Here is a 24,126-nt window from a genome sequence, read left to right as displayed (position 1 = left end):
TGGAAAGCAGCGTTCGCAAGAGAGGTGGGACGCATGCAGAGAGCGAAGTTCGAAAAGCTGCAACTTGCAGCCACTTGGCCTCGTGCTCAGTTTGCAGGACGGTGTTTTCCATTTTTGTTGTGATGGTGAAAGGCAAGTGAGGGGGAGGTGGCGGCTCTAGGAGTGGAAGTTGCACACCCCTAAAAAGAAAGTTAGCCCGGAAAATGGGGCTGGTGGGGTGGAAAACGGAGGGGGCATCCGAAAATGGGTTGGGGGTGTGTGTTTCTGGAGCAATGCAGGGTCAGGATCAGTGCCGCTGAGATCTGCAGAAGGGATCTGAGATCTCTCTGTGTGTGTGCCTCTGTCCTTTGTGGATTTTGACATAGCGCTAAATGTACTGCATGCCTACCCCCCCCCCCGTGTTCTGGTTGTTCTCCTGATGCCCCAGAGCACATTTGTCTATTTTGTCTACATTTCCCACTAGGATCTGATTCTTCTATCAAAGCTGGTGCTGGAGAATCCTTCACGTCGGCTTCCTCTGTGTTCTCGACGTTTTTGCTTTTAAAGTTATGTTAAAACATTCCACAAGAGAGGCTTTTACTTCATTATCAGTGACAACTTATTGAACTCTGTACTGTTTTAGCAAGCTGCATGCTAACTAATAAATAAATAAATATCCCCGCTCAGAAACAAAACTCTTTACCTGCAAACCTTCTTTCTCTACCTCTCCACGACACTCCTTTTCTTCAGACTCCCATTTTCTCCTGTAGTTTCAAAACTGTGCCGCCGTCCAAAGTCCACTGCTGGCACAAAAATTACCTTGGCCTCAACTTTTGGGGTTTGAGAATCGTTGAAAACTGCTAGTACCATAGTTTCATGGTCTGGCTCTTGTTCTGCTGTGAACACACCTACTGGTGAACTCTGTTGATATAGGCTCAGTGTACTCAACTTTCTGGTACAGTGGTACCTCAGGTTACGAACTTGATTCGTTCCAGAGGTCCATTCTTAACCTGAGGTACCACTTTAGCTAATAGGGCCTCCTGCTGCTGCCACCACCACACGATTTCTTTTCTCATCCTGAAGTAAAGTTCTTAACCCGAGGTACTATTTCTGGGTTAGCGGAGTCTGTAACCTGAAGCGTAATCTGGTAATCTGAGGTACCCAGTGGCGTAGCGTGGGTTGTCAGCACCCGGGGCAAGTAATTTGCGCCCCCTAACCCTAACCCCCAGATGTTGCGGCCGGCCCCCCCTGCACCCCCACGCTACGCCACTGGAGGTACCACTGTATTGCGTGTATATATCACACCTGGTGACAGACTACCAGGAAAGGCAATCAGATAAGGCATTATCAGATAACCTGGCAGACAGGAAAAACAACAACATTCAAATTTCTGCTGTAGACCACCTTTTCTGTGATGTAGGTATGATGTTTGCAGGGGGGGGGTCTTGGGTTACACCCCTTCTGTGATGTAGGTATGATGTTTCTGGGGGTGGCCTTGAGCTACATGGTGGCAATTTCAAAAGTCTTTATAATGCCTTGTGCGCCATTGTTCTGGGTCCTCCTCCTTTCCTGCATGTGAGGGGAGCACCCTGTTGCAACAGATCAATAAAGATCAAGCTCAAGCTTCTCAATATTCTCTGGTTGGCCTCTGTTATTTTCTCCTACCAATAGGGAGCCCACGTAAGGACTCTATACGGGCTCTGGGATACCCCATAAGGGGAAAAGGGCAGATTTTTATTGTTTACAACACTTCAGAGCAGCTGGGGATCGCAAGAGAGCTCGCTCCCCGGGCAGCAGGTCCCCGACGGCTCCCGCAGTGGAGTTGCACTGCAGTTCAGGAAGCTGAAATCTTTGTAACTCTATGGTTGTCGTGCCTGTGTGGCCCTCTAGCCCGACGTTTCTCTTCTCTGTGGTCATTCTCTTCTTGCCTCCCGGGCAGGCGGGGGAACCGTTTAACCCTCTCCGTTCTCCCTCCCCCGCGGTGAACAGACCAATGGAGAGGAGGAGAGCTTTGAAGTGGCGGCGCGGCTGACCAATGGAGAGAGAGGCGGGACCTGAATGCAGAGAAGTGAGCGCTGGATCCCAACTCCTGGGGCTGCCGCTTGCAGAGACTTTTGTCCCGCGTTCTGTTTTAGGGGTTGGTTCCATTGAAGCTGCTTGCAGTGCGGTTTATTGGGGGGGGGGCGGTGAGGCTTTAGGATAGAAATGTGCAAAAAAAAAAAAAAAGTTGGGAAAATGGGTTTGTGGGCAGGTGGAAAATCGAGGGCAGGGGGCGTCAGAAAATGGGTCGGGAGGTTTTTTTTTTGCAGGGTCAGGATCAGTGCAACTGAGATCTGGGGAAGGGGGCGTGTGTGTGTTTGTGTCTCTGCCACGATGCGAGGTTACGGCTCCTTTTGTCTCTTGCAGAATGGATCTAACGCAGCGTTTGGTCTGGGATGAAGAAGGGGATCCTGACGATTCCTCCGATGGGGCTGGCGACTCTGGGAAGCCCCCCAAGCCCGTGGGGCGCTTGCGCCTCCTGAGCGGCAAGTATGGCCCCGAGAAAGGTAAGGACCCTGACCTCCGGGGTGCAATTTTCCTAAGAAGCGATCAAGCCTTTATTTTCCTCTGCTGCGTTTGATTGGATAGATTGCTGCATTCCAAAGGCTGGGTATGAAGGGTACTGGATCTCTGATCTGTATGAGGAGCCATTTCTATCTTAAGATCTGTGTGAGGAGAGAAAGAGAAGGAATGCAAATTAAAACCAGCCCTTGTATTGTTGGGTCCTGGGGCACTCAGTTCCTGCCAAGAGAAAAAGGGGTTTTGCTGATTACTGTTAGTGTGGGGGATGATTTTAGAGTTGGTTCGTGAATAATATAAAGTTACTCCTTGGCAGTGGGGCTTAGGGAGGAGGGCCAGTTTGAACAACAGAGAGGTTGCTTCCACAGGTTGGCATCTTTGCCATCTGCCCATCCCAACCTACCTGTGAATAATTCTGCTGCTCCTCCCATTGGCAGTAGCCTAGGGCCAAAACACACTGCTCCACGTTCATCCCTAATTTGATGTTGCCTTCCTTTGAATTTGTCATTGTAAACTTACTTTCACAGCTCATCTTGACTAAAAAGCGAGCAATAGCCGTTCGCAATACATAAGGGTCAAATGCTTAAGGTTGTAAACCTGAGTTTGATTAACCTGGGAGTAACCTGAACGCAGGTGGCGCTGTGGGTTAAACCACAGAGACTATGGCTTGCTGATCAGAAGGTCGGCGGTTCGAATCCCCGTGACGGGGTGAGCTCCTGTTGCTCGGTCCCTGCTCCTGCCAACCTAGCAGTTCGAAAGCACGTCAAAGTGCAAGTAGATAAATAGGTACCGCTCCGACGGGAAGGTAAAGGGTGTTTCCGTGCGCTGCTCTGGTTCGCCAGAAGCGGCTTAGTCATACTGGCCACGTGACCCAGAAGCTGTATGCCGGCTCACTCGGCCAATAAAGGGAGATGAGCGCCGCAACCCCAGAGTCGGCCACGACTGGACCTAATGGTCAGGGGTCCCTTTACCTTTAACCTGAACTTAGCATCCAGCTGCATCAGTTTCTGCATGGGTTAACCCTTTGTTGATGGCTTTGCTAATTTGTCTCTTTTTGCGTTTCTTTATGGAAATTTCTACACCTTCCTTCCTCCACCAGAGAAGCTGTGATTTTTAGGGTGTGCCAGAGTTGCTAAATCCCATTGATCATGGTCTGATTTACCCTTGGTTATGTAAACAATTCAGGTGTGGTTATACCTGATTAATGGTTCATATAAATAGGCTTGCCTCTGAACAGATGGATGAACACAGGTGGAGGTTTGAAAGTTAGGGACTTGTGGGTTTGTTGGTGGAGTTTTATCCTGCCTTTTTGTTCAGAAAAGTGGTCAGGGTGCCTTAACCTGCTTAAGCACTTTTTTATTTTTTTGAAAATATTTTTTATTTGCTTTTCCAAATTTTAAAAATTACAATAATATCACAGCACATCCACAATTAGAAGATTCCTCCGAATCTCTGGACTTCCCACCTTCCCCTCCATGGGTTTCTGTTGTTAAACCTTTTCTACTGCATCTTTTTTCAATAATCCATGTTTTTTATAACTCCTTTATGTCCATAGTTCTTATTACATTACAAGTGTTGTAATAATAATACATTTTATTTATTATACCCCGCCCTCCCCAGGGCTCAGGGCGGCTAACACCAGGTATAAAAACAGTTGATTAAAATACAACTTAAAAATAAGATTAAAATACAACATTAAAATGCAGCCTCATTTCAGTAGAAACTTAAATAAAAAACTTCTTTGGGATGAAAATGTCAAATCCTGCTAATGTTTTCAACTGCTTACAGTGGTCTCCAAGATAAATTATATTCCCCCCCCCCCCCATTCCTTATTAAAGTTTTGATCTTCCTGGTTCTGGAGCTTTCCAGTCAGTTTTGCCATTTTAGCATAGTCCAACACAACCTGCTTAAGCATATAATCAAAATATTGAGGTAAATACACAGAACAGCAGCTGTAAGCAATTGAAACAAACCAAGAGGGAGCTTGAAAACTATATTAAGAACTAATACCAAAAGAACTGCCTATACAGTGGTGCCCCGCAAGACGAACACCTCGCAAGACGGAAAACCCGCTAGACGAAAGGGTTTTCCGTTTTGGAGGCGCTTCACAAAACGAATTTCCCTATGGGCTTGCTTCGCAAGATGAAAATGTCTTGCGAGTTCCTGCGGGTTTTTTCCCCCTCCCCCCCTTTTTCTAAGCAGCTAAGCCGCTTATCAGCTGCTCCGCTAAGCTGATAAGCCGCTAAACCGCTAATAGCGCTAATCCGCTAAGCTGTCAATGGGCTTGCTTCGCAAGACGTAAAAACCGCTATACGAAGAGCCTCACGGAACGGATTAATTTCGTCTTGCGAGGCACCACTGTATAACAGAGTTTGGTGGAAAACAGGAATGGAGGGGGCAAAGTGGATCTCCTGGATTGTGCAGATCTGTGGTTCCTTCCATGCAGTGTCTAGCGCTGATCATATTGAAGGACGGACTTGGAAGTTGGTTGAGGGCTGACTTCAAGCATAATTATATAATCACTTTCCCGATTCACTAGGACGAGTGTGCAACTTATTGGAAGTACTTAGGGAGAATATATGCCACTCATAAAATGCAAGGCTTTCCTTGTACAGGAGAGAACAAGGGAGGGTGTGTTAATATTTCAGGGAACTTGTTTGCTTCTTGGGATTCCTACTACCTAAGGGCTGCTTCCTGGTTTTCATACGGACCTTCAGTGTGGAGGTTGTGTGAATAGGTCATCTGAAACAACACACCCCTTCAAATCTGGTTGGCATCGGTGCGGATACCATTTTGGTGTCGGGTGACGAAAACATAGCTTCTGGAAATTATGCCCAGCTGAGCTATCTTTGATACGCCAGAGTTTATATGTATTTTTATTTTATTGGCCTAGGGTAGTTATTTTATTGAAGTTATTACTCCCTGCCAAGGACGCAGGTGGCACTGTGGGTTAAACCACAGAGCCTAGGACTTGCCAATCAGAAGGTTGGCGGTTCGAATCCCCGCCACGGGGAGAGCTCCTGTTGTTTGGTCCCTGCTCCTGCCAACCTAGCAGTTCGAAAGCACGTCAAAGTGCAAGTAGATAAATAGGTACCACTGTGGCAGGAAGGTAAATGGCACTTCCGTGCACTGCTCTGGTTTCGCCAGAAGCGGCTTCGTCATGCTGGCCACATGACCCGGAAGCTGTACGCCGGCTCCCTCGGCCAATAAAGTGAAATGAGCGCCGCAACCCCAGAGTTGGTCACGACTGGACCAGAGGTCCTTTTACCTTCTTGAAACTTCTTTGGAAGGACGGCAGGATATAAATATTTTCCATTGCTTAATCAATTCTTCTAGATTTCTGGATCTACCCTGGGGAGAACGTCATTGGCCGTCTGGAAAGCTGTCAGGTCTGCTTGCCCGCTGCTTCGGTTTCCAAAACTCACGCTGTGATTGAGGTTCCTTCCCACAAGGGACCCCATCTGTTGTATGACTTGGGAAGCCTGAACCGCACACGCCGGCAGCGCATGGTGTTGATCCCACATGTCCGATACAGCCTTCAGGATGGAGACGCTCTGGTCTTTGGGGACGTGGGGTGCCAGTACTTCGTGCTGGTCCCGGATGGCGCCGATGAATCGCTTGATGAGTCTGTGGAGGTGCCACCCACGCAGAAGATTGTGGATGTTGGTGCTTTGGCCATTGAAGAGACACCTGCACCCGGGAAGCGGATGGGCTTTGGAGGAGTCCTGGTGCAGGATTCCGACAAGGAGGAAGATGGGGAAGAATTAGTGAACGGGGCAGGCAGGAGCCGACATCTCCCAGCAAGTGATGGTAAGTGGGTGTTGGGAAGGGGGTGGGTATCTGCCATACTGCCCACCTGGCAGGGTGGATAAAAACCAATGCTTTTAAAAAAATCAGATTTTAAAAAAAATACATCAGATTTTTAAAATAAAATGCTTTTGGAGGAAAAATCTTTCTAATGATAGTTTTCTGTTTAAGTTACATTATAGTTCGAAGGCTATTCATTGGGAAATAAGTACAGTGGTACCTCGGGTTACGTACACATCAGGTTACAGACGCTTCAGGTTACAGACTCCACTAACCCAGAAATTGTACCTCGGGTTAAGAACTTTGCTTCAGGATGAGAACAGAAATTGTGCAGCAGAGGCAGCGGGAGACCCCATTAGCTAAAGTGGTACCTCAGGTTAAGAACAGTTTCAGGTTAAGAACGGACCTTCAGAACGAATTAAGTTTTTAACCAGAGGTACCACTGTATTTGTTTTAAGTTTTTCATGTGTGCTAAAACTCAAGTCTTTTTTTGTTTTTGTTTAACCACATCAGTCAACAAACATGGATACATATGCTATAATGTTACTGCTTTAGTTAAATAAATTCTTTAAATTGTTATTAAGGAAATGATTATTATTTTTCTCCTTCTGATAAAATACAGCAGGAAAGTTGTCCAAATATAAACAGTTAACTTGCAGTTTCATAGGAGTATATATATTTAAGAAGAAGAATAAATGAGCAGATTAAGTTAATTTGGATACGCAGAAGGTATTAAAAATAAAATTAAAGAACCACAGAAAGAGGGAGGGAGGAAGTCAAGCTTTGAAATGTCAAAGTGACTGGAAAATTAGTGAAATGTATAACCTGTATACACACACACACACACACACACACACACACACACACATATGCATACAGTCATACCTCTTCTTGCGAATGCTTCGTGTTGTTTATTCAGGTTAAGAACGCGACAAACCCAGAAATGTTTACTTCTGGGTTTCGCCATGCGCACACGCGCCGAAGCATTCTGTGCGGTTCTCGCATGTGCAGAAGTGCTCTTTCACACATGTGCAGAAGCGCCGCTCTGGTTACGGACTTTTTGGGTTGTGAACGGTACCCCGGAATGGATTGTGTCTGGAACCAGAGGTACCACTGTATATACAGTGGTTACATACGCTTCAGGTTACAGACTCCACTAACCCAGAAATATTACCTTGGGTTAAGAACTTTGCTTCAGGATGAGAACAGAAATCGTGCTCCAGCGGTGCAGCGGCAGCAGGAGGCCCCATTAGCTAAATTGGTGCTTCAGGTTAAGAACAGTTTCAGGTTAAGAACGGACCTCTGGAACGAATTAAGTACTTAACCCGAGGTACCACTGTATATATGTCGTATTGATTGCAAACAATTTGTTTAGGTTTATTTAATCTGGAGTTCCCCATCCCTGCTGTTCCTGATTTTTAAATTTCCTGTCTTCCCCACTAGGGTCAGATTCCTCTATCAAAGATCATGCTAGAGGATGCTCCGCTTTGGGTACCTCTGTGTTCTTCTCTCCCTCTGCTACTTTCGTGCCCGAAAGGTAATGCCTTTTTCTAGCTGCCTGTTATATGGCAGTCCCCGTGGAGGAAATAGGGTGCGTAAGCATTGTGGGAAGGGTTAAATGTACCTGTGGACTGAACCGTGGTTCATAGTGACAGTCAGTAGAAATGGAGCCTCCATGTCCAGTGATGGTATATCTTCAATTTGCAGTCCCTTGGAGGCATCAGCAGGGGGTGGTGTTAATTTTTAAATTAGTGCTAAAGCACATTCCAGTTACATACAGTCATACCTCGGGTTGCGAACGCTGCGGGTTGTGCATTTTCGGGTTACGGACTGCACCAAACCTGGAAGTACCGAAATGGGTCAGCACCAACACTTTGAATTGTGCTCGGAAATGTACTGGGAGCCAATGCAGGTCTTTCAGGATCGGTGTTATATGGTCTCGGAGGCCGCTCCCATCAAAAGGTTTATCCACCACATAAATCTGTTAGATTCATTGACTAAGACATGGGTAGGCAACCTAAGGCCCGGGGGCCGGATCCAGCCCAATCGCCTTCTCAATCTGGCCCACGGACGGTCTGAGAATCAGCGTGTTTTTACATGAGTAGAATGTGTCCTTTTATTTAAAACGCATCTCTGGGTTATTTGTGGGGCATAGAAATTCGTTCACCCCCCCAAAAAAATATAGGCTGGTCCCCACAAGGTCTGAGGGACAGTGGACCGGCCCCCTGCTGAAAAAGTTTGCTGACCCCTGACTAAGATATCTCTAAATGGGTCAGAGCCCCAGGTTCTACAGTAGAGGGAATCTGACGACTTGCTGTGAGCTTTAAACCACTCCTCCGCTTGTTATTTGTACCCTGCAGTGATGAAGAGAACGAGGAACCCTCTGGCAGCGAACCGCCTTGTCCATCCCTTCGCCTGTTTCTTGAGAGCCAGGATGGTACCCCAAGCCAAGAGGGGCATCCTGTCCAGTCAAGAATTACAGGAACAGGAGTGAAGTCAGGAGACTCGGCACCCCCATCGAAGCCAAACCTCGTCAATTCCCACCAGGACGGTGATACAGGCATGGAGGATGAGCTGAGAGCAGGCAGCACCCCTGAAACGCCAAAGTCTGGGGGCCTGAGGGAAGGTGGCTGGGACTTAGAGGTGGGCAGCGACACCGATGAGGAGGAGCCGGCGGTGGGGACTCCAGACGCCGGCTGTCGGAAGAGCCACCAAACGGTGGACAGCGCCACAGACGTGGAGCGAGCAGAGAGCCCTGGGGTTGCAGGCTTGCAGGCACACCGACCGGTTGAAAATGGAGACAGCGACACAGATGCAGAGGAAGGACTGGAGAATCCAATTGCTGCATCTCCCGGAGGCCTTGATCCCTGTCCCGTAAAGGAGGGGGTTGTCTGCAAAGGGGCCAAAGGTGTCGCGCATCCTGGGGGCTGCTGCCAGCCCAGTGAGAAAGGGAGTGGTGACAGAGATGGGGAAGAGGCAGGAGCTAACCCAGATGTGCATGGAAGGAGGACCAAAAAGCCTGCTTTCGAGGAGGACAGCGACACAGATGTGGAAGACCCGTCCCTCGATGTGGAGGATCCAGCTGGGATTCTGAAGACCCACGAGGCTGCGGGGGACAGCGGTGGTGATACAGATGTGGAAATGGCCGACTTGGCGCTGGAGAATTCAAACGTTGCTCACAGCCTCCGTCCGTCAAGCTGCAAGCCTGTCGGGACAAACGGGGGAGAGATCTCCATTGAGGAGGCTGCGCTGCCGGGCAACAGTCACCCGGGCAACGGTGCAAGGGATGGTCCTGATGCTGTAGGGGAGAGAAAGGTGCCCGATGCTGAACCCCAGAGGGGTTGTGAAGCTGCCAGTGGACACTCCAGCGGTTTAGGTGGGAAGGAGCTCTTGGGGAAACCTGAGAGTCAACACTTGGCTGGTATCTCTGTTGACAGTGATACAGATGTGGAAGAGGAGGATGCTGGAAATCCAGATGTGGGCTCAAACAAGGACCACGCAGCCACCGGGCTCAGTGGAGGATGTATCCCTCTTGAGAAACCAGATGTTTCTAGTCCTCAGGAGATCTCCAGAACTGTTGAATGGGAGGACGCCGACACAGATGCGGAAGCGACGTCTCCATCCCACAAGGAATCTGTGGCTGAAGACAGCGACACGGACGCAGAGGGAGAGGCTGAACCGTTGCCCAGGAAGCCCTTGGAAGAGCAAGACACGCAGCTGGTCGCCGTGAAATCCTGTCTGAATGGGAAGAAGTCGACTGGCTCCACGGTGGAAGCAAGCGTCGGCCATGAACCTTGCAAAGAGGATGAAGATACAGATACAGAAGGAGAGGAGCCCCAGCCAGGAGACGACAGCAACACTGATGGTGGGTATGAAGTAAAGCAAGACGAAAAACTGGGTCTCTCGTTCGACTTGGAATACACCTGAGATGTGGTACCAGGTTTGCGCTTGTGCAGTTGTCCTGAGCAGGGCCTTCCGCAAGTCAGGTGCCCTTTAGATTCATTTTACAGTGGTACCTTGGTTCTCAAACTTAATCCGTTCCGAAACCAAAGCGTTCCAAAACCAAGGCACACTTTTCAATCCATTCCCGACTTTTAAAAACAACCCTTAAAACAGCAATTTAACATGAATTTTTCTATATAACAAGACTATTGATCCATAAAATGAAAGGAATAATCAATGTACTGCAGTCACGCAATCAATCAATCAATCAATCAATCAGTATCTTAACTGGGTTCCACACAGTCACAAAAGCAAAAGGAAAAAAGAGTCACAAAAACGCAAAATAAATAAGCAAAAACAGACAGACCTCAGCGTAACACTCAAATCTGAAGCATAACACTCAAAATAGTTCACAAACCAGAACACTTCCGGGTTTGCAGTATTTGGGTTCCAAGTTGTTTGAGTACCAAGGTACCAGTGTATTTTATTTAGACTACTTCTGTCCTGCGTTACAGGCACCAGAGAGGTGTCCATATGTACCAAGATTATTCAGACAGTATCTTTTTCCACAAATCCTTGCTTTTCCCTCAGCAGCTCTGAGCCCAGGTGTGGGGAACCTTTGGCCCTCCAGGTGTTTCCAAACTACAACTTCCTGCATCCCTGGCCATTGGCCATTGTACTCTTGGCTGCTGAGGGTTGTTGTTGAACAAGCTGTGGTGGGCCAAAAGTTCCCCATGCCTGCTTGGAGCCAAGGGAGAAGGGCTTGGCAGCTGCAACTCTTTAATAATGATAATAATAATAATATTTATTTATTTATACCCCGCCCACCTGGCAGGGTTTCCCCAGCCACTCTGGGCGGCTCCCAACAGAATATTAAAAACACAATAAAACACCAAACATTAAAAACTTCCCTAAACAGGGCTGCCTTCAGAGGTCTTCTAAAAGTCAGATAGTTGTTTATTTCCTTGACATCCGATGGGAGGGCCTTCCACAGGGCGGGCGCCACCACCGAGAAGGCCCTCTGCCTGGTTCCCTGTAACCTCATTTCTTGCAGTGAGGGAACCACTAGAAGGCCCTTGGAGCTGGACCTCAGTGCCCGGGCTGGATGATGGGGATGCTCTGAGCTCTGTGCAGGAGCAGTGCCTGCTTGGGTGTCGCGTTCACAGGTAGGACCCACCAGGAAAGGCGGCAATGCTGAGTGCTGGTGTTCAAGTCAGCAAGCCCTGCCTTCTGTCTTGGATACTCCATTGCATTCCCCCTGGCAATCAGTCAGCGTTACTTAACCCACTGAGTGTGTTCTGCCCTCACTGGATTATTGTTTTTTTCATTTCCTAAGGGCTGTTTGCACTTGAGCCAACCTGATTACCTCCCACTTCTGTGAGAGTGTTGCCATTTTGGCCTACTTATGCATGGCACCCCCGCCTTCAGAAATATAAGGTTCATTCTTCTCCTCTTCCCCTCTCATCCCCCAGAGGAGCCCGACCTGGCTCTCCAGGACACTCAGTGTTTCTTGCCTGCTGAAACCTCCTCTCCCATGGCTGCAAAGGCGAGAGATCCCTCCACAGCAGGTAAGGAGTTTTGCAGGATCCTGAGGGAAGCCCGTGGCAGCTGTCACGGGGGTAAAGGGACCCCTGACCATTAGGTCCAGTCGTGACCAACTCTGGGGTTGCGGCGCTCATCTCGCTTCATTGGCCGAGGGAGCCGGCGTCCAGCTGGTCATGTGGCCAGCATAACTAAGCCACTTCTGGCGAACCAGAGCAGCACACGGAAACGGTGTTTACCTTCCCACCGGAGCGGTACCTATTGATCTACTTGCACTTTGACGTGCTTTCGAACTGCTAGGTTGGCAGGGGTAGTGGTTGAGAAATCTGGCTTCTCTGGGGAAAACATGTGAGACTGCGTGTGGGCCTTGGCTTATAAGCACCAACACTGCCGTTTCTAAGCGCTGGTCCTGTGCAGCATCAGTGGGGGGGGGGATATGTAGAAAAGAGAGGACATTGACTGTTGAATGCCCCTTGCCCCCCACCCACCAGAGGAAGGTACATCTGGCACTCATTAGCCCCAAGTTAAAGCCTTGTTATTTGGCCAAGCATTTTCGCTTATATTTTTATCTTTGTTTCATTGCATTGGTTTGTGTTACATAGGGAAGGCCTGAAACTCCGTGGCAGGACACCTGCTTGGTATGCAGAATGTCCCAGTTTCAATCCCCGAGGGGGGGCTGGGAGAGATGGAGATGCCTGAGAGCCACTGCCAGCCTGTGCTGGCAGCACTGAGCTAGGGAAACAAATTATCCGATTATCCACAAAGCAGCTTCCCTATGACATGTTAGATTTATTTGTGTCAGGTTTTGGATGAAGATTGGGGCAGGGGGAAGAGGTATAGCTGTTGTGTTGGGAGAGGAGGAGTGCAGAGCCTAAAAGGGGGGGGGGTGTAAACTCGTGGTGGGGGAGGTTTGAAGATTTAAAGAGAGAGGGTCCTCTCTCTGTCTGTCTCTCTCTCTCTCTCTCCCTCTCTCTAATTCTTATTAAATTTTCTGTTTTACAGTTTAGAATATTCATTTAAACAACCTTAAAATATCAGTGACACCCCTTCTTCTCTTTCCATGGTTCAGTTTGCATTACATAAATGCCTGCATATTTTATATAACTAAACCGTTACTACTTCCATCAAAACTTATTTACGCTGTTGAATTTATCTTAATGCTGCCAACTTTTTAAAGTGTACACAATTTCCCCGCATATATTCAGTAAACATTTTCCAATCTTCTCTAAACGTATGTTCTTCTTGTTCTCTTATTCTATATGTTAAGTCCGCAAGCTGCACGTATTCCGTCAGTTTAAGTTGCCATTCTTCTTTAGTTGGGACCTCGCTCGTTTTCCATTTTGGGACTAACAAAATACGGGCCGCCGTAGTGGCATACATAAAGAACCTTTTTTGACACCTGGGAATTTCCATCTGAATTATCCCCAACGAAAAGGACTCTGTTTTGTTTTTTGAAAAGTGCTTTTAAACATTTTTTTTCCAGTTCATTATAAATTATTTCCCAATACTCTTTTACCACATTTTTTTATATATATAAAAATGGAGCCTCTCAAAAGGTTGAATACCTTTCCTGTCTTTTCCACCCTCCACCCAGGTGCCAGTTGTGCTCTCGAAGAGGCAGAGCCGTTTGTCTTTCAGTCTCCCTCTCTGCCATGCAGACTCCGGGCTGCGAAAGGTGAGTCCATCTTGACCCATGTCCACGTGGCAGCCTCTTCCCCGCAGTTGTCCAGATGGACTCTTCCAGACTGCGCCACTTCCCTCAATCCTTACAGTCTACACAATCCACCATTTGGTCCAATGGGGTTCAGTACTGAATGTCTGGGCCTGCCCTGATTGGCCCTGCTGGCCGGGGCTGATGGGTCTAGGGAATCCAAACTTTGGAGGGGTGGTTTCAGGCCTGAGGGGGCAGCATTGTGTAAGGGAGCTGTAGTTCTTGCTGAAAACCTCATGGCATAAACTCTTGTCAGCTTGTCCTCTTTGTCAGCTCTGTTTGAATTGTCCCTATCTGCATATCTATATATATATTCATTTCATTCCCTTCTGGCTTCACTTATAACTCCCAGTTTTCTTACCATCAGGAAAATATATTTGTATAAAAGCATGTAAAGAGATTTGCACAGATGAACTGGGCATTAGCCCGTGAAAGATTGTAATTTCTTTCTTTCTTTCTTTCTTTCTTTCTTTCTTTCTTTCTTTCTTTCTTTCTTTCTTTCTTTCTTTCTCTCTCTCTCTCTCTCTCTCTCTCTCTCTCTCTCTCTCTTTCTTTCTTTCTCTCTTTCTCTCTCTCTCACACACAATTGTTTGCATTAAACCATAGTCCATAATACATTTATGGGGTTCCCTGAACGCTTCCCCCCCCATGGCTTCCAAAATTTATCTTCCCTTTTTTCTGCATCTAATTATATTTATCTAAATGATAACCCTTCAATTTTATCCTTTGTCGTTTTAAATTACAAGTGCTATGTCAATCCTGCTAACGTTTTTAAGTGTTTACAGTGTTCTTTGTTGAATTTATCTACATATTCTTGGTGCCTGATCTTCCCAGTCGGCCTTGACATTTCCGCATAGTTCATCACCTTCATTATCCATTTGTTGGGTCTTTTCAGTTGCTGCAAGACTCTTGGTCGATTTCCCCACCCCACCCCGTCATCACGCTAGTCAAAGGGAGGCTTTAAAAAGCACCTCCGATTTATTTCTATAAGGCTGTGATGAGAGGATTTAAGGGCTGAGAATTAGATGTGGCCGAACTACATCTCCCATCAACCCCAACAAGCATGGCCAGCGGTTGAAGCTGTTGGAAGTTGTAGTCCAGTAACATTTTGCAGGCCAAAGATCCCCCATCCCAATAATAATAATAATAATAATAATAATAATAATAATAATAATAATAATAAATTTATTTATACCCCGCCCATCTGGCTGGGTTTCCCCAGCCACTCTGGGCGACTTTCAACAGAATATTAAAATACAATAGTCTATTAAACATTAAAAGATTCCCTAAACAGGGCTGCCTTCAGGTGTCTTCTAAAAGTCTGGCAGTTGTTTTTCTCTTGGGCATCTGGTGGGAGGGCGTTCCACAGGGCGGGTGCCACTACCGAGAAGGCCCTCTGCCTGGTTCCCTGTAACATGGCTTCTCGCAGTGAGGGAACCGCCAGAAGGCTAGATTCCAACTCCTACTTCACACATTAAACGCTCGCTTCCATCCAAGACTCAGGAAACACCTTGACAGGAAATGAGGCTGCCATTGAGGGTAGCAATGGAACTGATGATTCACCGTGCTAATCAACGGAACTGACAATTCACTGTGTTAGTTGAACAATAATAATTATGGGTTTCCCCAGCCACTCTGGGCAGCTCCCAACAGAATATTAAAAAGATAAAACATCAAACACTTCCCTAAACAGGGCTGCCTTCAGATGTCTTCTAAAAGTCAGGTAGTTGTTTATTTCCTTGACATCTGGTGGGAGGGCGTTCCACAGGGTGGGTGCCACTACCGAGAAGGCCCTCTGCCTGCTTCCCTGTAACTTGGCTTCTCGCAGTGAGGGAACTGCCAGAAGGCCCTCAGCACTGAACCTCAGTTTCTGGGCAGAACGATGGGGGTGGAGACGCTCCCTCAGGTATACTGGACCAAGGCCATTTAGGGCTTTAAAGGTCAGCACCAACACTTTGAATTGTGCTCAGAAATGTACTGGGAACCAGTGTAGGTCTTTCAGGACTGGTGTTATGTGGTCTTGGCGGCCGCTCCCAGTCACTAGTCTAACTGCTGCATTCTGGATTAGTTGTAGTTTCCGGGTCACCTTCAAAGGTAGCCCCACATAGAGCGCATTGCGGTAGTCCAAGCGAGAGATAACTAGATTAGAGTCAGGGGAGAATGAACACTGTGTTGGGATCGCCTCTCTTCTTTCTTTCTGCATAGAGAGCAGCTCCTTTCTGAATGATGACGACTCGGATGCTTACACGATGGAAGCCACTCAGCCATTCTGCCAGGACCCCGGGCGGCTCTCGGAAGACCCCACTCAGGACTTTCTTGGCAAAGAGGAGGAAGATACAGAACTAATCTTGCCGCGTTCGTCCGAGCAGGCGACGCAGATGGTAGTTTCAGGGTCGGCCTCTAGGGGGCAACAGGCAGCCAGCCTCCCAGGGACCAGCACTCCACAACTGCCCTGTTCTCAGCCTGCATTGCAGCCAGTGGGGGGCGCTGCTGCCCAGGAGCTCAAGAAGGAAGTGGAAGCCCAGCTGATCCATGCAGGGCAGATTCCCTCTGTTGACAGCAATCAACCCTCAACTTTGGCCAACTCCGGGAGCACAAAACAGGAGGGTGTGACAGCCCCCGAAGGTGGAAGCACTGATGTGAAGTTAGAGGCACAGAGCGAGGCAGGTGAGCGGTAGGGATGGCTGGGGAGCGTTTGGTCATCCAAGAAAGGTCTAATAATAGAATCATAGAATTGTCGTGTTGGAAGGGACCACGAAGGCCCTCTAGTCCAGCTCCCTGCAATGTGGGAATCTTTTGCCCAACGTGGGGCGCGAACCCTGAACCCCGAGAGTAAGACCCCCAACTGCAGATATGGCTATTGCAAGTGTGTTGAGACACTGCTTATTGTTGTCTGGCTTTCCATGACAGCAGACCGCCCCCTGCTCTCTAGATACCATATTTCTCACTCTATAAGACACACTTTTCCCCTCCTAAAAAGTAAGGGGAAATGTATGTGCGTCTTATGGAGCGAATGCAGACTGCACAGCTATCCCGGAAGCCAGAACAGCAAGAGGGATCGCTGCGCAGCGCTCCCTCTCGCTGTTCTAGCTTCTGGCTTAGCCCCTCAGTCCCTTCACCCACCTCCTGGAAAAGCCCCCAAGAGCAGCGCTCCCTTTAAAGAGCCACGTGGAGCGTGTGTGTGGCTCTTGGGGGCTTTCTCCCTCCCAGTGGGGCTTAGCAGGGAAACTGGCAGTGACAGAGGCCAAACCATGGAGGGTTTCCATTTGCGTTCCTGCAAATTAGGAATAGCTGACGAGCCTGGGAGGCTCAACTCTATGTGAATCCTCTGGGAGGGTCGAGCCGGGGTTTAGTGGGGTTCGTGTTTTGGAACCAGAGATCTCCTTCCAGGAAAGGAGTGGTGGTTCCTCTGGTCGGTGCTGCCTCCTGGTGGCTGGAGTGGAAGTGTTAGGATCGTCCTACTCCCGTGTAAGACCCTGGCAGAGACACATGCTTGACTGGCATGTTCTCTCCCTCCTGGTCGTTCGGGAGCTTCACAAGCTTTCTCCAGCCTGAACATCACAGCGACTGATGCCAAGAGGCATCAGCACACTTACGGATCCTGCAGAGTATTTGCAGTTTGCGTAACAGAACTCAGTAGCTCAGCATTTTGGCTAATCTACTTTATTTACATATAATATACAGAGCATTCTGCTTTAGCTCCTTCCTCTTTCTCATCAGACAGCAAAGAGAGAAAGATGAAAGAACAGTAGTTCCACTTTCCAGAACACAGTAATACCCAAACATCCTGTCTCCGTCACTTCCCCCTCTGTGGAATGAAAACATACACCATCATGTGGTAGATAACAATCTCATGACTGCAAACACGGAGCAGGAATCCTAACAGGAAGTTGCGCCATTCGGCTTAAGGCTTTTCGCTCTGCTTCTTCCTTAGCTCCTGTTGACGTGGAGTCGGAAGACAGGAGCCTGGCTCAGGCAGGAGAAGCAAGGAATTCTGAGCAGGTGGGTTTGGACTTCGCTGCTACAGCCCTTCATTCCTCCCCCCCTGAATTTCTCCGCATAGCTTCTGTAGGCCTTAATCGCCCTTCATATTACAGGTGCAACAGGAGCCGGCGGCCTCTGTTGTTGTCTCGCGGAGGCGCGGTCTGCGGTCTGCCAGCAGTACTGTTTCCCCAGCTCCCGTTCCAGAGCGACCGACCCGTGGCCGTGCGGGATCTGCTGATGCGGGCGAGTCCAGGGAACCAGCAGCCCCTGCCGCCAGGCGCCAGGGGCTGCGGCAGCGGAGGAAGCCGACCCGACTTAGGGGAAAGCCGGAAGAGGAGCCGGAGCAGTCGGAAGAAGAAGGACCAAGCAAGAAGACCAAGAACAGGGAACCGGCAGCCACCCCGCGTCAAGGCCGAGCCAGGGGCTCACAGAGGAAAATGGGGGCCGCCAGCAGGCTTCAGGAAGGGCCGCCAACAGCCATAGACAGCCTTGCCCCCCGGGAGAGGACAAGGCGAGGGAAACAGGGGACGGCGGTCAAGCCTGCAGAAGAACAGGAGGCCCCGCGCCCGAGGACCCGAGCGGCCAGCAGGCGGTCGAGCTGCTCTTCAGTGAGCGTGCCCAGCCCAAAGGATTCTGGGAAAGAAGCCAAACCTGGGCAGGTGGGTAAGGGAGCAGCAGGAGGAAGAAGGTCATTAGTGATGCTATTGGATGAGGCAGTCTCATGCCTGGTCTTAAAGACGACTGGTTAAATTGGATTTGGCCTTTTCAGGATCCCATTGGGCAGCCTATTCTGAAAACGGAGCTAGATGCACTAGTGCTGGGTGGGTTTCAGAACCCTTCCTGCACCTTTCCTGTAGGGAAAACGCTCCTTTGCTGAGCTCTCCTGCCAGGCTGCAGTAAACCCGGCTTAGCCTTGCCTCCTGTGTGAATCCTCCTGGCTCCAGTGTGATAGTCCTTGGTAACCTGTAGGCAGGGAGAGTTGGGCCTTGACAACCAGGAGGTGGGATGTCCGGTGGTGGGGAGGGGCTTGCGAGCCAAAGGATTGGCTAAGACTGCGAACTTTTCCGCCTCGGTGTGACCCTCTCCTCATTTTTTTGCTTGCCCCCCTTCTCCACAGGAGTCAGCGCAGTCCACTCCGTCCTCAGGAAGGAGGTCCCGGAAGCAGAGCACAGAGAGCAAGCCAGCGGGAATAAGAAGCCAGCCCCAGAGGCGAACCCAGGACTCGGGGGTCTCGGGCAGTCCTGTCCCAAAGGTACTGCACACACGTTTTGGGGTAGAGAAAGGGATTGGAGGGAGAACACCTTGAGCGGGCGAGCTCCGGGATCTTAGCGTCTGGCACCCTCAGCATGGAAGCAGTAGCTTGTGCATATTTTTTAAATTTTATTTTTTTCACATATGACTTTTTAATCCAAGCATCCACCTTCTGAACTCAACTGGAATGTAAACAGGGGAAAGCTATCAATATTTAGTAAAACCAGTAAGTTCTTAACTACTTTCATAGAAATATTTTTAAAAAGATAAGGTTTTTGTTACAGTCAAACAGTAATGAAGACCATTGCACAGTTTATAGGCAAGCCAACAGTACTGAGCTCAAAGGCATTACCTCTGATAATGACTAGTTGGTTTTAATCCAAGATGACATTTGCAGAGATAACACAGACAGTACATCAAGACTTTGAAATGTCCAGACCATTTTGTATTTGTACAGAAACATGCAAAATGCGATATTAAGTTTTGCATTGTTACTGTGAGAGCAGTTTTCTTGCATGCAGCACAATAAACGTGTGGGCACAATCCAGCCCAGAGTTCAGCGCTTTTAATTTCACAATGTTCACGTATTTGTGTTGAGCAAAGACACACAAACGGAATTCATAGGTCGTGGCCCAGGTTTTGCAGTAGCCTTTCCCCAAGATGTTGTGGGACTACAACTCCCATCGTCCCTGACCACCGGTCCTGCTAGCTAGGGATGATGGGAGTTGTAGTCCGGCAGTATTTGGGGGAGTCAAGGTTGAAAAAGGGCTGTTCTATAGGGTTTGAGAAGCGTGGATTTGAATGGTTTGCCAGTGGCTGCATTCTGAGTGTTGGGGTTATATTCCCGCCCCCCGGCCCCAGTGACTTCCCATTCCTTCCCTTGCTGCCCCTCCCAGGTGCTGTTCATGGCAGGGACCGGCGAAGAAGGGGAGCACATTGTGACGGAGCTGGGCGGCTCCTTGGCAGAGTCCGTCTTCGACTGCACCCACCTGGTGACGGACCGCATCCGGCGTACGGTCAAGTTCCTGTGTGCGATGGCACGGGGCATCCCCATCGTGACCCTCAGTTGGCTGGAGAAGGTGAGCTGCTTCACTTGCCTCCCTCCCAGAATTCTCTGGGGCAGGGTAAGCCACCAGGGGGCCTTTCCAGTGCCAGTGGACTCCAACTCCCATCAGCCCCAGCGGTCAGAGATGATGGAAGCTGTAGGCCAAGCATATCCATAGCCACTGGCTACTTCTGTTCTACAGCAGGAACATACCACTCCTGCACTCCTGGAGGGGCAGGCAGTGACATTTCATTCTCCAGGGAGTATTCAGGGAGAGAATACTGTGTATTGCTGCCTTTGATGACTGATCAGGCTCCATAGCAGTGATCTGAAGGAGCGTCTCCATCCCCGTCGTTCAGCCCAGACACGGAGGGCCTTCTGGCAGTTTCCTCACTGCTAGAAGTGAAGTTGCAGGGAACCAGGCAGAGAGCCTTCTCGGTGGTGGCGCCCTCCCTTCAGATGTCAAGGAGATAAACAGCTATCTGACTTTCAGAAGACATCTGAAGGCAGCCCTGCATAGGGACGTGTTTAATGTTTTGTTACATTTTTATATATCAGGCTGAACGATGGGGGTGGAGGTGCTCCTTCAGGTATCCAGGGCCGAGACCATTTAGAAGGGCCATTGGCTTGATCCAGCAGGGCACTCCATGTTTTGGTGAACCAATGAGAAGTTGGTATTATGGCAGGGCCTTATACATTTCCGCAGTTGGCTGTGTGCGGCAGCTTCCTTCAAGGGAAGGGGGGTGGTCCTTCAGCGGTTTCCCCTGCCTATTCTCCAACCTCTTTCCCATGTTTTCGCTCCTTGCAGAGCCGGCAGAACTCCTTCTTCCTGGCCCCGAACAGCTTCCTCGTTTCCGACCCCGAGAAGGAGGAATACTTCCGGTTCAAGCTCTCCGCGTCGCTGCAGAAGGCCCGGCAAGAGGGAGGCGTGCTCCAGGTGAGGTCACGGTTAGCAGCCTTTGCCTTGGGCCATGCCCACAGAACTGCCTAGCTCAGGTATGCACAGCAAAGCGGGCAGAGGATTTCCCCCAACCCCTGGAGCTGTTGGAATGGGGTTTGCACCGGTTTGAATTTTTCTCTCCCATGTGCAGCAGGAACCCTGTCCGGGAAGAAACTGATAACCTATAAGTTTAATGTCCCAACCAAAGAAGATTGGCAACTTAAGCTGACAGAATATGTGCGGCTTGTGGATTTAATGTATAGAATAAGAGAACAAGAAGAACATACGTTTAGAGAAGATTGGAAAACATTCTTGAATATATGGGAAATAGCTGTGTACAGTCATACCTCGGGTTGAAGTTGCTTCAGGTTGAGCATTTTCGTGTTGCGCTCCACAGCGACCTGGAAGTAACAGAACGCGTTACTTCCGGGTTTCGCCACTCGCGCAGACACTCAAAATGATGTCATGCGCAGAAGCGGCGAATCGCGGCACGCGGAGACGCAGGTTGTGTTTGCTTCAGGATGCGAACGGGGCTCCGGGACGGATCCCGTTCGCATCCAGAGGTACCACTATACAACTGAAAATGCTGGCAGCATTAAGATAAATTCAACAGTGTAAGTAAGTTATGATGGATGTTATAACGGAATACTGAATGGTATAGTTTCTGCAAAATATGTGGGGATTTATGATATGTAAAATGAACCACGGAAGGAGAAGAGGGCAAGACATTGATATCTTAAGGATGTAAAAATGAGTACTTTAAAGTGTAAAACAGAAATTTTTACTAAAAATTACAGTGGTACCTCGGGTTACAGATGCTTCAGGTTATAGACGCTTCAGGTTACAGACTCCGCTAACTTGGAAGTAGTACCTCGGGTTAAGAACTTTGCTTCAGGATGAGAACAGCAATTGCACGGCAGCGGCGCACTGGCAGCAGGAGGCCCCATTAGCTAAAGTGGTGCTTCAGGTTAAGAACAGTTTCAGGTTAAGAACGGACCTCCAGAACGAATTAAGTTCTTAACCCGAGGTACCACTGTATCTACAAAAAAATAAGAGGAAACTGATAGCCCGCCCACTTCTTGCGAGTTCCTTGGGAGGTTTGGGGGGCAAGATCGGCAGAAGGGTCCCCTTTAGTAGTTCAAGTTCCCTTGAAAAGTTTTGGGAGAGGGCATTCTCTGCAGCAGGCCCTGAGTGGTGGAATCTCCTCCCCACAGAGGAGTGTTATAGTATTAGGATAAGAAGCTGTAATGCTAAACCACCCCTGAGGTAACGGTGGGAGGCAAGATGCAGCACAAAGGCTCAGAAAATGCCTTCCAATTTTCTGAGGAGCAGCTGTATCCGTCTGTTGCAGGAGAAACAACCTAGAGCCTTGCTAATCCTTTTAAAGACTTACACATTTCATTATGGTGTCAGCTTTCTTTCTTTTTTCTTTATATTTTCAAATTTATACATTTCATTAGTTTTACAATCAGTTTAACATTTCAAAATTTGACTTCCTTCCCCCTCGTTCTGCGGTTCCTTAAATTCATTTTTTCCTATCTTCTGCATATCCAAATTCATTTAACTTACTCATTCCTTTATCTACTGTAGATATATACTCTTCTAAAACTGCAGGTTATTACATTAATCCTGCCAATGTTTTTATCTGTTTGCAATTCTGTCAATATTCAAAAAACCATTTCCATTCTTTTATAAAAAGCTTGTTATCTTGAAATTCTTATTCTTCCAGTCAGTTTCACCATTTTTGCATATTCCATGAGTTTTTGTATCCATTCTTCCTTTTCTGGGACTTCTGCTTCTTTCCATTTTGGGACAAGTAACATTCTTGCTGCTGTAGTAGCATACATGAATAAATTTCTATACAATTTAGGTAGTTCTGTCCCTATAATTCCCAAAAGAAAAGCTTCTGGGGTTGTTTTATTTTTACAAATGTTATTTAAAACAACTTTTTCAATTCATTATATATGATTTCTATGGTGTAAGCTTTCATATTGAGTCGCAGGCACAATCCAGTTCTGGTTCAACTATTCCTCGCTAAGATTTGGATTCCCGTGCCCCTTTGGCACACCACAGACCTGTCTCTTTTCCCTTCCAGGGCTACGAGATCCACGTTACGCCTAACGTCAACCTGGAGCTGGAGGACATGAGGAACATCGTGCAGTGCGGCGGCGGGAAGTTCTTACCCAGAATGCCTCGAGCCTACAAGGTGAACCATGCGTGTTAAATGGCATCCTGTGGGGTGTAGGCAGAAACGCTGAGGCAAAAGGAATACCTGAGAGCAAGACCCGGCTCTCTCTTTTTTATATAATTTTTTGTTAGTTTTTTTTTAACATATCATTTTCAACAGTAATTAAAGATATTTTTACATCTTATTCAATATTTTGACTTCTGTCAGTCCAGTCTGAAAATTTTCCAATCTAATCTCTTAGTATACATTTCTTATTTTCCCTGTTACATTTAAAACTCATAACCAATATCTCTATTCTTTATCTACTTTGTAGCACTTCATATATTTCTCCCTACAAAACTTCTTGTAGTCCTACTAGCGTAATTTGTTGATTACAGTTGCTCTTCAAATAGTTTGTATAATTCTTCCAAACTTCTGTAAATCTCTGTTCCCGCAAGTTTCAAATCCTTCCTGTCATTTTGCCCAATTCTGCATAGTCCATTATTTTTGTCTGCCATTCTTCTTTCATCAGAATTTCTTCTTGCTTCTATTTCTGGGATAACAATACTCTTGCCGCTGTTGTTGCATATAAAAACAATTTAACATCTTGCCTATTAATATCCTGACCAATAATACCAAGTAGAAATGCTTCTGGGTTTTTTTTAGAAAATGTATATTTTGACATCTTTTTCATCTCATTATATATCATTTCCCAAAAGTTCTTTATTATCTTACATTCCCACCACATATGATAAAAGGTTCCTTCTTTTTCTGAGAGCGAGACCTGACTCTCAACCTTTTTTATTTATTTGCTTAAGGACAAGTGCGTTGTGATTTCCTGTCCCGAAGACCTGCCCCGCTGCAAAGCGGCTCAGGACGCCAGGCTCCCCATTGCCAACGCAGAGTTCATCCTGACCGGTATATTGCAGCAGAAGCTGGATGTGGATGCCCACCGGCTGAACGGGATGAGCCCCCCCTCCATTGCCACTCCCCCGACCAGGACGAGGAGGAAGAGGGCGGCTGCAGCGCCAGCAACCCCAGCCTTGCCCAGCACAGCCAAGAGGCGGCGTTGAGACCGAAGCGCAGCCCGTTACATGGCAACGTTGCCTTAAGCTTGTAAATAATTCTTTTGTGTTTTTTTACCACTGTCAATAAAATGGGTATAAAAAGCAACCTGGTTCTTTTGGAATTGTGTATCT

At 48.0% G+C, this 24,126-nt stretch overlaps 1 protein-coding gene across 2 annotated transcripts; it reads left to right on the top strand.

Moving 5' to 3' along the window:
• The first annotated feature begins 1,859 nt into the window (after window positions 1–1,859).
• On the top strand, window positions 1,860–24,100 carry MDC1 (mediator of DNA damage checkpoint 1). 2 transcript variants are annotated; one of them, XM_081901351.1, is made up of 15 exons: window positions 1,860–2,047; window positions 2,386–2,525; window positions 5,875–6,348; window positions 7,789–7,882; window positions 8,706–10,210; window positions 11,760–11,855; window positions 13,424–13,504; window positions 15,746–16,207; window positions 17,475–17,542; window positions 17,638–18,183; window positions 18,642–18,776; window positions 19,672–19,854; window positions 20,629–20,757; window positions 22,856–22,966; window positions 23,746–24,100. In XM_081901351.1, the coding sequence occupies exons 2-15, from the start codon at window positions 2,387–2,389 to the stop codon at window positions 23,998–24,000; spliced, it is 4,278 nt and encodes a 1,425-aa protein (XP_081757477.1). In that variant the 5' UTR covers window positions 1,860–2,047; window position 2,386; the 3' UTR covers window positions 24,001–24,100. The 2 variants fall into 2 exon arrangements, with proteins under 2 accessions (XP_081757477.1, XP_081757476.1); XM_081901350.1 differs by having other exon boundaries at window positions 1,860–2,116.
• The last annotated feature ends 26 nt before the right edge of the window (window positions 24,101–24,126 follow it).

Source organism: Podarcis melisellensis, assembly GCF_964234715.1.
Source record: "Podarcis melisellensis genome assembly, chromosome: 2".
In the NCBI taxonomy this organism is placed as follows: Eukaryota; Metazoa; Chordata; class Lepidosauria; order Squamata; family Lacertidae; genus Podarcis; species Podarcis melisellensis.
Note: the sequence above shows the minus strand (reverse complement) of the source record. Positions and strands in the feature narration are given on the sequence as shown.